Source organism: Centruroides vittatus, unplaced genomic scaffold (genome assembly GCF_030686945.1).
Source record: "Centruroides vittatus isolate TY-2023 unplaced genomic scaffold, ASM3068694v2 contig_958, whole genome shotgun sequence".
Lineage (NCBI taxonomy): Eukaryota > Metazoa > Arthropoda > Arachnida > Scorpiones > Buthidae > Centruroides > Centruroides vittatus.
Genome location: NW_027122637.1, coordinates 794,169 through 807,524, shown reverse-complemented (window position 1 = coordinate 807,524; position 13,356 = coordinate 794,169). Strand labels below are relative to the sequence as shown.

At 28.3% G+C, this 13,356-nt stretch overlaps 1 protein-coding gene across 2 annotated transcripts in view; it reads left to right on the top strand.

The window, feature by feature from the left end:
• LOC136985322 (UDP-N-acetylglucosamine transporter-like) overlaps positions 1-11,508 on the top strand; it is a 31,033-nt gene extending 19,525 nt beyond the window's left edge. Inside the window, exons 5-8 of one of the 2 annotated variants that reach the window (XM_067282583.1) lie at positions 994-1,165; positions 5,377-5,495; positions 5,921-6,054; positions 10,731-11,508. In XM_067282583.1, the coding sequence (XP_067138684.1) occupies positions 994-1,165; positions 5,377-5,495; positions 5,921-6,054; positions 10,731-10,809 (504 nt within the window). In that variant the 3' untranslated portion in view covers positions 10,810-11,508. Of the gene's footprint in view, positions 1-993; positions 1,166-5,376; positions 5,496-5,920; positions 6,055-7,436; positions 7,569-10,730 lie in introns of those variants that run through there. The other variant, XM_067282584.1, reaches the window with a different exon arrangement.
• The last annotated feature ends 1,848 nt before the right edge of the window (positions 11,509-13,356 follow it).

The following is a 13,356-nucleotide window of genomic DNA, read 5'->3' as shown; positions in this document are numbered from 1 at the left end:
ATTTGGATTAAAACAAAACAAAAAAAAAAAAGAAACCATCTTCATTTTTCAAAATCAGTCAGCATCATGTTGACCTTCAGAAACACGAGGCCTTGTGTGCTCACACTGTTTGCATTCCCTTGGCCGGTCCTGGCTGTGCTGTTCCTGTTAGTGGGTTTGTTTCTGACAGTAAAGATGGTTTTCCATTTGTAAAATTCTTTATGTAAATCATGCATACCCTCTATAAGGTGTTCCACTTCTGGGATGATGTGTTCAGGTACACTTGTAGAGAGTGTAGGAGCAAAAGATGGGCCATTCTTGGTGACTACATCTATATTGTCTGGGAGAACTATGTTGTCCCAACAGACAACACTACTGAGGTGATTGGGTTCTTTGGTATGTTTTTGTGTGCTAAGTAACCAGGAGATCTTAATTTTGTGCATTTATGGAGGTAGGAGTCAACAGAATCTGCCAGGCTGATGACATGATGGTTGATGTGGGTAATTAATAGATAGTCACATTGGTGGCTGTTATTTTCCAGAGCTATGATTGATTTGAGGATGGTATATTTATGTCTCCTGGCTAAATGGATAGCTTTACAAAGACAAATGGAATGTACCTGGTGATAGAATGAAGCACAGTCAGATGGGAGAGAGATGTTGACAATGGAAGGTGGGAAGATGCCTAAAGAACAACATTGTAGAAGGAAGTTTATTTTTGCTATAGTGTGACAAAGATGTATGATGAGTTTACAGTATTGTTTGGCCGGTGAAACCATTTATAAAATACTGCCACTTAAAACTGGTGATATTTGAATTAATAATGCTAAAACCTATATTCCAGCTATTTTTATTAAAAAAAAAAGCAAACTTTTTTGCCCATGTTGAATGGATATCATCAGGCAAACTGATCCCCAACTGCTGAAACAATGGGGGGATTACACCCATTGTATAATTTAAAAAAAATATATATATATATATAAAATCAAACTATGTATTTTTTTTCTTTTTTTAGTGGCCAAGTGATATTCCATCGAAAAATGTTGTTGAAAAAAGTGCCTCTTCACAATTTGTAGGTTTGACCTCTGTTTTAGCTGCTTGTTTTTCCAGTGGGTTTAGTGGTGTATATTTTGAAAAGCTTTTGAAAGGTTCACCACAATCATTATGGATCAGAAATATACAACTCTGTAAGTATTTGTTTACTATTTTTGAATATATAAATATTTGATTGATTTTGTATTTCTCAAATTAAAGACCAAAGGTGGAAACAAAAAATAATTTGAATTACCTAATTATAATTTGAATATTGTCTGAAAGTACAATATTTGAAAAAAACATAAACAAACACAAACAAATATACACAAAGATGTTTTGCATGTATTTAGGAAAAAATCCTTTATGGTAAATTTTAACCATAAAGAATTTCTTTTAAACTCTTCTTTTTGCCTGATAAATAAAAGTGTGAATTCTAATTTTACTTTTTGTTTTAACCAGAATACAGAAAAAAGAAATTGGGTCTGCATGTTAAAGGCATGGTATGGTTTAAGTACACTAAGTACTTTTCCTAAATATTCCTTATCAAAATCATGCTGCATCTTATATAGTATAAAATACAGTACTTGCTGGAATTTTGATTGGGAATTTTTTTAAATATTAATCTTAATCTATAAATTATGTTTTCATTACACATTACTGGAATTAGAGAATTTATATTAAATTGAGTCATAGTTTTTAAAATATTTATTTTATTGTTTACAAAATAAAATTTTGCTAGATATAATCCATTATCCAACTTTGCTTGTTTTATGGTCTTCAGCTCATATTATAGAACAATGCTAGTAGAAGTGTATCTATGTTTTATGTAAGAAGAAGAATGTATTCAAATACTGTACTTTGTATAAAAGATTCAAATTAACTTGAATTTGGTAATTTCATCGCTATTTAACAAATACATAGAAAACAAAAATACATTGAATAAAAAATGTTTGAAATTGCTTAATGTGATGCCAAATAGTTTAAGGAAATATTAACACTGTCTGTTAGTGTTATTATTTTACTTGAAATATTACTACAAGTACTTTTGACAAATTTCAGATTGTTGTCTTTAGGTATAAAAAATTGAACTTTACAATTTAAAATATACATTGTGTTCCAAATGGCAAATTTAAAATGTATTCCATGGGATGTGTCAATACCTTGAAAAAAACTATAATAATAATAATAATAAATAATAATAAATAAATAAAGCAAATAAAAAATAGAAATTAAAAAGGTGCGAAAAATGTATAATTTAGAATTAACCCAAATTAAAATTATTGTGCTAACTTCCTGTATAATGTGTGCCACATTGCTGGAAGGTCAAATGAAGGTTCGTTACATGAACTAAGTGTTGTTATGTAAAGCGACTCGCATATGAAAATGACCCTGCACTCTGAGCATCATTGAAGTAGGGTGGCATCAGCCCATAATACATTGTAACTATTTTCTAAAATGTTTCTAGCAAGTTTGGTAGCAGTTCTACAATTTTCGATATCACTTTGATGTTCTTGAAAGCAGCAAGCCAATTTTCTAGTTGTGGTCTCGATATAAAATATTTCTGCTCCTGTTTGTGTCTGTCGTAAAGGGACCATGTAGACCCCTGACTTCTCCAAAAAGGTAAAACTATCCCTATCATTACATAATACAGTAGAGAATCGTTAATCGGAACCCCGGTAATCGGAATCGCCGGTAATCGGAACGATTTTCATTCGGACTGTGTCGTGCTGAATCGAACGTTTTTGATACTAGATTTACTTCTAAAGTATAATTTTCGTGTTTTTATATTCTTCAATATATTTATTTTGTTTGTACAAAATGAAGAAATAATTTTTAACGATACGATAGCCTCGATTATTATTATAAAAATTTTCATTAGGCTTAAAATCTATGAAAATTCAACACGAAGCGACATGCAACAGAGAAAAATTTGAACATTGGACAGGTTAATGTATTTTTTCGTATATAATCGGTAATCGGAACAAATCACTAATCTGAACAACCCCAGTCTCCAATTGATTCTGATTAACGACTCTCTACTGTAATCTGTGCAGGAAAATCTGCAATTTTATAGGAAGTACAATGCCATGTCTCTTGAAAGTGCATACAATATGATACATAACATCCACCAAATATGGAATGGATGTCTCTATGTATAGTGTCCTTTTAATCTAAAAAATTTTTTCTTTTTTTGGTAGACAAGCTCACAGTTTTCTGGTCAGAAAATTACGGCTTTATTTCAAAAATTGAACTACAAATGCATTTCGGGTTGGTTTAACTCATCACCACTGGATAAATCAACATACTTTTTCTGTTTCACACTTTTTAGAATTCTGATAAGTTGGCTCCCCCTGAAAAATGAGTTCACACCGCACAGCTTATTGTACAGTGTGAACTCATTTTTTCAGGAGGGGAGTCGACTTATCAGACATCAAAAAAGTGCGAAACAGAAAAAGTATGTTGATTTATCCAGTGGTGACAAGTTAAACGATGTCGAGTAAACCAAGTTTTTTTAACATTAATAACATTATTGCCTATGTAAGTCGGCCGGGACCACAGAAAATTGACTAATTAACCTACCGTGACGAGTTATCCAGGTGTCGACTTATGCAGAGTTGACTGTATATACAAATTGTAATTAAGGACATGACATAATATTTAAATAATGTCATGTCCTTAATTACAATTTGTATATACAGGGTGTTTTTAAACTGACGGTACTCAGAGACATCTGTAGAGCAATCTAACAGCCAGACTGTCGCCGAATTTGGGAGAGTGACTAAGGACGACATGGGAAAGAGATTCCACGAAGAAAAAAGTAGTACCCAAATTTGCTGGTAGGGGTGAATTTGGCGCTGTTGCAGCGAAACAGCTTTGCATAACACGCTGATAACACCTCAAAGTGCAAATTCACAATGATGTAATCGTCAGCAGCACCACCTAATTTGAGCTTAAAAGACAAGGACAAAAGTCCGAATCGCATTCTGGATGTCAGCAGAGTTCAACGTGCATCTTTCGTTACCTCAACGTGCGTTGCTTGTGAAACTTTATTATCTTAACCAATCAAGCGCACCATATGCCCTTCATGAGTTTAGAACCCATAATAACTTGCGCAGAGGTACTCTATCAATTAATGCATTGAAAGACTTGATAAAGAAATTTGAACAGACAGGATCGTTAGTGTTTGGCCTGGTAGAGGGCGGAAACCGATGTCTACACAGACAGTTAGTGATATTATGACTGCACTCATTGAAGGTTCTCAGGGGACCATTGCTGGTAGTAGCAGCACTTGGGGAGTGGCATGACAATTGGAAATGGTGCCTTCAACGGTATGGCAAGTTCTGCGAAAAGTTCTCAAGTTCTATCCATACAAGATATGCTGCCTGCAAGAATTAAAACCAATTGACCATGCTACACGGTTGACATTTGCTCTGACATTTCTTGCTGTTTCACTGCAACAGCACTACTATTTTTCTTTACAGACTGTCTTTCCCATGTCGTCCTTAGACACTCTCTGAAATTTGGCGACAGTCCGGCTGTTAGATTGCTCTACAGATGTCTGTGAGCACCATTAGTTTAAAAAAACACTCTGTATATATATATATGTATATATGTATATATATATATATATATTTATTTTTGAACAGCACTGAAGAGGGGTAGGAAACAAACCAACCAAAAATGCATTTGTAGTTCAATTTTTGAAATAAAACCATAATTTTCTGACCAGAAAGCTGTGAGATTGTCTACCAAGAAAAAATTTTTTGGATTAAAAGGGTGCTATACATAGAAATTGAATATACAGCAACCATACTATATTATGGAATGGATGGTTGAGCGAACATCTAACTTTTCATTTTTGTTGTCGGATCTCAAAGCAGTTGGTGGGAAAAGAGAGCTGCAGCAAGATTATCAACATACTTGAACTTGGATATTGTATAACCAGCATTGAATAAAATATTATTACTTTTATATTATGGCTTCAAATAATAATTTTAATGAACTGCTAAAAGTTTTCATTGTAATTTCTTGACTTTTAAAGATTTAAGTTTTTCATCATACTTGAAAAACAAAACATTGTATATATTCTTGTAGGCCTACATTATGTTTATTTCATAAGATATTAAATATTTCTTACAATGTACAAAAATATTTTTGTTTTAAAGATTGCAGAAGTTAATAAAAAAGAGATACCAATAATAATTATTATTTTTATCACTTCTTGATTGTGTTGTAAGTTTAAATAAAACTTGTTAAAATTAAGACTCTTAAACCACACATTACTAAATAAAGAATAACATTTTTATTAAAAATTAAAGTAATAATTTAATAATAATGTTTTGTATTTATTTATTTTTTATAGCTATTTTTGGATTTCTGTTGGGATGGGCTGCTGTTATTATACAAGATTATCAAACCATTTTAAATGTGGGATTTTTTCAAGGCTACAATAAAATTGCATGGCTTGTTGTATTCCTTCAGGTAACTACAAATTTTATTTCAAAACATTTTGATTATAGAATGATTAATCACTAACTTATTTTATAATACATAAATTTTTTGAATCAATAAAATTTATCAATTATTTTTAATAGCTTTTAGAATAATTAAATAAGTAGTTTAAATAAAAATTAAGTAAAAATGTCATGAAAAATATTTAAATGTATTTAAATTTCTGTTGTGTTTAATGATGAAAAGAAATGTTTTCACAAGGACTTTCGACCTTTTCAAAAACGCTTCAATTTATCTTATTAATTTTTCAAAAAGGTTTATGATATGAAATAAATTAATGTAATAGAGTTATGATGTTTAAATTTCATTAAAACAGAATTTCTAAATATGAGTTTAAAAAATGTCCCAATTACTAATTTTTAGGAAAATTTAAAAAAATTTTTAAATTTTTGTAGGCTTTTGGAGGTTTAGTGGTAGCAACAGTCATCAAATATGCTGATAATATATTAAAAGGTTTTGCAACATCAGTCTCTATTGTTCTTTCAACATTATGTTCATATTATTTATTAGGAGATTTTTTACCAACAAGGTATGAATTTGTATTTACTTATAAATACAGATAATTTTTACGTAACAAATTTGCAAAATTCATTGAAAAAACTATTATAATATAGAATAAATTTATATATCTCTCAAAACTGAATGGGAACAAAATAAATATGTATATTATATAATCTATTGATTTATTATATAGAATTAAAAACTTATGATTAATTTTATCAACAACAGTTAGACTTTAATTTAGATGATTTAAAGTAAGTTAAAAAACAGATGGTCATTCATTTTTTATTTTAATGATTGCTACGAATAATCATAAAATATTGATAAACAAAATATAATTACACGACTTCATAATTGATTGTCACTTCATTTGTAATAAAAATATTTTTATTACAATAATTGCAAATGAAGATACAGTAGACCCCCCCTATAACACTGGTTCATATAACACGGATTTGTATAATACAGCTAAAAAATTGCAATTGTGTTTGTATAACACGCTAAAAGAGACTTGTATAACACGGTAAAACGTCATCGCCGACTTGTGTCATGACAGGATTAGTTGAATCTGGACTAATAGTGGATATTGTACAAACTGTTGAGTTTAAACGAGCACTGGACCTACTAAAAAACATTTATTATTCAACGGCTATAAAAATTATATTTTTATTGATGATGTCTCCAAAGTTAAGTTATTTTTCTGCAAAAAATTCGTTGATCAGAAAACATGCATCTGCCGTTTGATGAGTCGCTCCGCAATGAAAACAAGCTTCAGCAATGGCATCATCAAACGGTGCACACTCGGTAATTAATCCTACAATTTTTTGTTTATAGCATAGTTTATATGGATTATTCCCAATAAATTATATGTGATTTGGAAATATTGAGTCAAATTAGTCTAGAATCAATTAATTTTATGGAAGAAAACCTTTCAAACAACCGTAACCCCTAAACTGCACATGTGCCGAGCTGTGATTAGCTCATGTATTTAAGTGACTCGTACAACACAAATTCATATAACACAGAACGTATCTACTGTGTTATAGGGGGGTCTACTGTATAAAAATTTCTTAAGTGCAATGTTTTGGGAAAATTTTACGTATTTGTTTTAGATCTATTTAGCACTCATTTTTATTGAGGTTTTACATTGCATTACTGAAGCATGCAAATTTCACTTTACAAACTTTTAATAGAACTGTAATATACAATTTTTCCGATTTTTTGGGAAATTTTGTATAAAACACAATTTTGATAAACTGATCAATAAAAAAAAAAAAAAAGATTAAAAACAAATTCACTGATATATCACATATTTTTACAGAGAAAATAAGCATTGCTTTCTAATAATTTTAATTTGTTCATTTGGAAATATTTTCTTAATTTTTTGTCAATTTCTAATTACATAAAGAGCATGCTCATAAAATTAAATGGAATGATCAAGGTAATTTCAAGTCTTTAATTTCAATTCAACATCAGTTGCTTGAAATTATTGCTGAATGAATCTAAAAGGAATATTTGAAGTGAGGAGGAAAAAATGCTAATCTATAAATTATATAACCTGAAACTTTTGCATCATTGATATTTTTAGATATAAAATTTACAGATAAACATTTAAAATGCACCATTTAAATAATAACTCATTACATAATGAATGAAAAATCTGAAAAATCTTTTAATTAATAAATATTGTCTGGCATACAGGATAGTTCATTTTAATCAATTCACTGGAATAACTTGAAAAATATCCAACCTACAAAAAATTCATTAAATCAAAGTTGTTAGACTTCAAGGAGGCCACAAGATGATGCTATTGGTTTCATCATAGATGACCCTACAATAGGTGAAAATAGAGTCAACTTTATTCTCTTAAGTGAACTTCATTTTTTGTTTTACCTTATAATTCTACATAAAAAACAAACTTTTATCTGGAACTTTCATGTGGCCATCATATCATATGCCTATGTGTGCATTTGTGGATATCTATGAAGTTCATTGAAAAAGGGAAAATAAAATGATGACCAATACAATGGCTCATACAATTGTTGGGCTTGACTCTGCATGACTTTTATTTGTAGAAATATTTAAAGAATGCGGTCTACAAATAGGATCCAACAACTAGAGAAGATATGATTGGAAGAATTCAAACAGCTTGTACAAACATATTATGGGAACATGTTAATAAAAATTGAGACATTTCCGACAGTGAATTGACATATGCATTCAGGGAAATTTCATTGGATAATGTTTGTAATAGGAGAAAACTATGAGAGCAATTACTTAAGAATGCCACTAAAAGATTAATTAAATTGAAAAATATTCTGAGAAAATTTACAGTAACTTTGAACTGGGCTTGAGAAGAGAACAAATTTTAAAAATTAATCAAGATCAACATCTCTCTATCATAAGCTTGATGGCTTTGACACACTAAGGTTTTTATCAGTTTATTATTTGAAGAAAAAAAATAAATGATTTTACCAAATAGTAATAGCATCCTAATGATTTTTTTTTTTTTAATGAACTTCATAGATATCCACAGATTAATTAACACATATGCATATAATATGGTGGCCACATGAAAATTCCAGGTAAAAGTTTGTTTTCTATGTAGAATTATAATATAAAACAAAAATGGTGTTCCCATTTAATAAAATGAAGTTGACTCTTATTTTCACCAATTGTACAGTCATCTATGATGAAACCAACAGTGCAATTTTGTGGTCCCATTGAAGTCTAACATCTTTGGTTTAATAAATTTTCTTGCAAGATGTGTATTTTTCCAGTTATTCTAGTGGATTCATTAAAATGAACAACCCTGTGTGTGTGTGTGTGTGTATATATATACAGTCGACTCCGCATAAGTCTGTCATAGGTATAACTTGACACCAAGTCAGTTAACTAGTCAGTTTTCTGTGGTCCCAGCCGACTTACATAGGCATTAATGTTAAAAAAACTGGTTTACTTGACAGCGTTTAACTTGTCACCACTGGATAAATCAACATATTTTTGCTGTCCCACACTTGTTTAGACCATTTGATAAGTCAACTCCCCTCCTGAAAAAAAATGAGTTCACACCGCACAGTAAACTGTGCGGTGTGAACTCATTTTTTCAGGAGGGGATTCTACTTATTTATTAATATATACATATTATTAAATATGCCTTAACATTTTATGTATTTTTATATATAAAATAATAACAGATAAACAAGAAGAAAATATACAATCTGTATCAATGTCACAGCAGAATCCGATTTTGCATTTTCTCACGTCATGCATTATTTGTAGCAGGTGTTTCATATTTTTGTTAGAAATGAGTGTCCGGAGCCAACAATGCTTCCGCTGAAGGAAAAATATGAACTTGTGTCTGAATTTGAATGTAAGAAAACTTTGCAAGCCAAATTTGCAAAACAAAAAGACTCCAAGAACAACATTAGTGGGAATCCTGATGAAAAAGAGAAAATTAAGAAACTTTTTCTTGGATTTTTGTCGTGGCTGTCTCAAACTCAAGAGAAAGTTGCCATACAAAGATGTCGAAGATGCTCTGGTACATTGGCTAAAGCAAATTTGTTCATCAAATCTTCCTGTTTCGGGACCGATACTGAAACAAAAGGTGATGGAAATTACTGGGGTACTTAGAGCAGAAACCATCGTTAGTGCCAGTGATGGATGGTAGAGAGGTACATTGCACTACTGTATTTTCCTAATTGTAGTTTTGTGGTATTTTTCTACTTTGTTTTAGTCGTCATATCGGATAACTCGACACATTTCCACTTCCCCTTGGGGTGTCGACTTATGCGGACTCGACTGTATATATAAATTTTAATTTAGATGATTGATTATGTATTTGAGAACTTTTATCAAATAGAATAAATAATTAGAACATTTTCAGTTTTGCTTTATATCTGATTATTATTTATACTCAATATTTTTGAGTATGTTGTTGAAACATTTCTTAAGGTTATTTTAAACAAATAACAACACTTGTCAATGTGACTTTTTCTTACACTTCATTATGCCTAATGTAAATGCTTTTCTGCCAATTTTTAATTTAATTTCCAAATTTGATTATCAGGTCACATTGTCATGAAATTTTCAATAATATTGTTATTATTATACTCCTAATACACACTTATTTACACAAGTTTTAAAAAGGATGTGAAATATTTGCTGCTTATTGCTGGACATTGATTTGGGAAACCAAAAGTGCAGAATATAAACAATAAGTGTCAAGAAAACTTTTTAAACCTTAATATATATTTGCATCTCTTTTATTATCAATAAAATTAATAATAAATCTTTTATTTTACCATCCACACTTCAAGTATTTCTACTGAAAAAAAGTGTGGATAGTATGATTTATTATACATAAGTTCCAGCTTACATATTGGAAGACTTATTTTCTTATTGTGAAGTGATATAAATATTTTGTTTCTTAGTTGTTGTTATTTAATCATAAGAAATAACAGATAAAAAAAATTTACATAGCAAATTTTAACTTTTATAATTTTTATATCTGATATAATTAGTCAAAATTATTGGATAATAATTAAGTACAATTTGTTGTAATTGTTAAAATGGTAAGTTGTTTTTATAGTTTTATGAAATTTGATGTAAGTAGAACATATATTATAGAAGTTTTTAAATATATTTAGAAAATGTAAGGTTTAGTTAATAATAAATTGTTTATTTTGTATTAAATATTTACAGATATTTTATTGTTGGAGCATCAACTGTAATTGCTGCAACAATTCTGTATAGTTACCAATGGACTCCTACTAGAGAGTGATTTTTTTCATTAAGTAATAAAAACTTTTTAGATATTTGCTCAGTTTATAAAAATAGTGAATCTGTGATCTAATTATAATTTTATTGATGACTTTTGTAATTATTGTTTACAAAACATATATCATAAATCATAAAATATTAGAAAAAGTAAACACACACTTATTATCCAAAATGAATATTTTATTTAAATTGTTTTTTGTATATTTAATTTAAAATAACAATTTTAGTTATCAAATTGTATATTACATAATTTAATGCCAAATATATATTCAATACATATTTTGCTTTATTTTTAAATTTCAAAAATGTTTATGAACATTAGAATAGATATAAAAAAATACTAGATGATTATACAAATATCTTAAATTTAAAATTTTTTGAAAGTATTTGGTGAAATTTTAATATGCTAATTTTTGGATTTTTGCATTTTGAGTATAATAATTTGAATTTGCAATGTATTCTTGATAAAAGTAAATACATATTAAACAGACTTTGGTCACAACAGAAAATTAATTTTTCTTAAATAACTTTTCTAATTTAACATTACTGACAAATCTGTTTTTTTACATTCATTCTGTATTACCAATAGAAACTTGTATATATTCAAAATCTAAAATTAGCAAAACATAATTTTAATAGCAAGTCTAAAATGTAATTTTTCTACATTTTAAAGTTGATATAAAGTAAATCTAAAAGTAAAATTAAACACAGTTTACATATTTTGGCAGTTTAAGTTGTACAATAAGTTTGGAAGATTATTATTATTATTCTTATTTTTTTTTCAGACTATGAGAAAACTAAGTTCTGGGTAATTATCAATTTATTAATGTTACTAGTGAATACATAATATAAAAAAATTAACTATTAGAAATGAATTCTAAATGATAAAGTGAAAGCTTTCAATAGTTAGTCATCAGAGAGAATTATTTGATATTTTTGTTCTGTTTTTGATGTTTTATCTATTTGTCAGTTTGCAAGAATTATTTTCAGTTTTTTCAATATTAAAAGTCTATTGAAATAAAAATATCAAACATTATATTTGAATATATATTCTGTTTTATATAATATAAAAAATGTATAAAAATTTAAAACTTTGTAATTGTTGACAGGAAAACTTCTAAATTATTCTCTAGTAAATTATAAATTTTTTGTTTCATCTATTCATTATCTAGATATATATTTTTAATTTGATCTTTTTTAATAGAAATAAAACTGAAATTTTAGTTTGAATTGAACATTTTTTTTCTGTGTTTGAAAAATAAAACTTTTTAAAAATTTGACTTTTTTTTTTTTTTTGTATGTTATCAAACTGCACATTTCTAATTCTAATATGTTTTATATAATGCATATTTCTTACACATCTTGCATGTTTTGTGGAAATGTACATCTTTATGATGGAAACATAACATTTGCTATTTAATGTTCTGATGTGGATATCAAATCACAAATGCTGACATATTTGAATCATAAAAATGTTTGTTTTATTTGATGAAGTTTAATGCTTTATCTTTTGAGAATACAATTATAGTTATTATTTTGTGATATGTAGAGCAGTTAATCCATTAATATTTGTAGGTTGAAGAAATAAACTCAGTAAGGTACAAACTTTGTAAACAATAGAAAATAGTTTACAATTCTAAGTCAAAGGAATCTGTAGTAAATGTGCAATGTATTAAGATATATTGTTTGGAGCAAAAAGCATTTTTTTTATTATACCAGGATAGATGGCCTAGAATGATGGATGTTATTGCAAAATCTGTCTTATAATAATATCCATTATTTATTGTAGAATTTTAAGATAAAAAATCCATATGAATTTTTTATATCCTGTATTACAGACCATATTTCTACAACTTGTCTTTGATGCTAATGGAATCTGATAGAATTTTTGTTGCAATGGTAATTGAAATATGCTTCCATTATCTTTTAGTATATAGTGATGGATTTATACTTTGTTACACATGATTATTTGATCTTTTATTACTTTATTTTGATATTATTTGATTATTTGACCAAAATGCCTATTGTTGTTGTAATTTAATTTATATGTAAGTTTTAATGTTTCTTTTTAAATGCTTTTTGGTCTTCTATATTGAAATTCTGTTTGGATTCTTTTGTAAAATGTTTAATTATTCATCATAATGAAAAATAATGAGCAATTTCAACCGTCATTGCATAGATATCTTTCAGAAAACTGAATATTCCTGAATGATAGTATTGATACTATTATTTTATTTCCTCAGCAGATTTACAAATAACAAATCTGTCAGTTAGATGCAATTATTCTACCTTTCTGGATATTGATAAGCATAGCAGATAGAATAGACCCTACATAACAAATTTTTGTCTGCTACTGATGATATATTATTTTAAGAGTGATATATTCACACCAAACAAACAACTTCATATGCAAACATTCTTCTCTGAATTTTGCTTGAAGCTTTTCATAGGTTTCTGCTGGTTTTGTGTCTCATGTTAATAAAATTTTTATTTTTTCATTCATTTATATAAATGTTTTAAACAAGTTAAAATATAACTTGTCCACTTG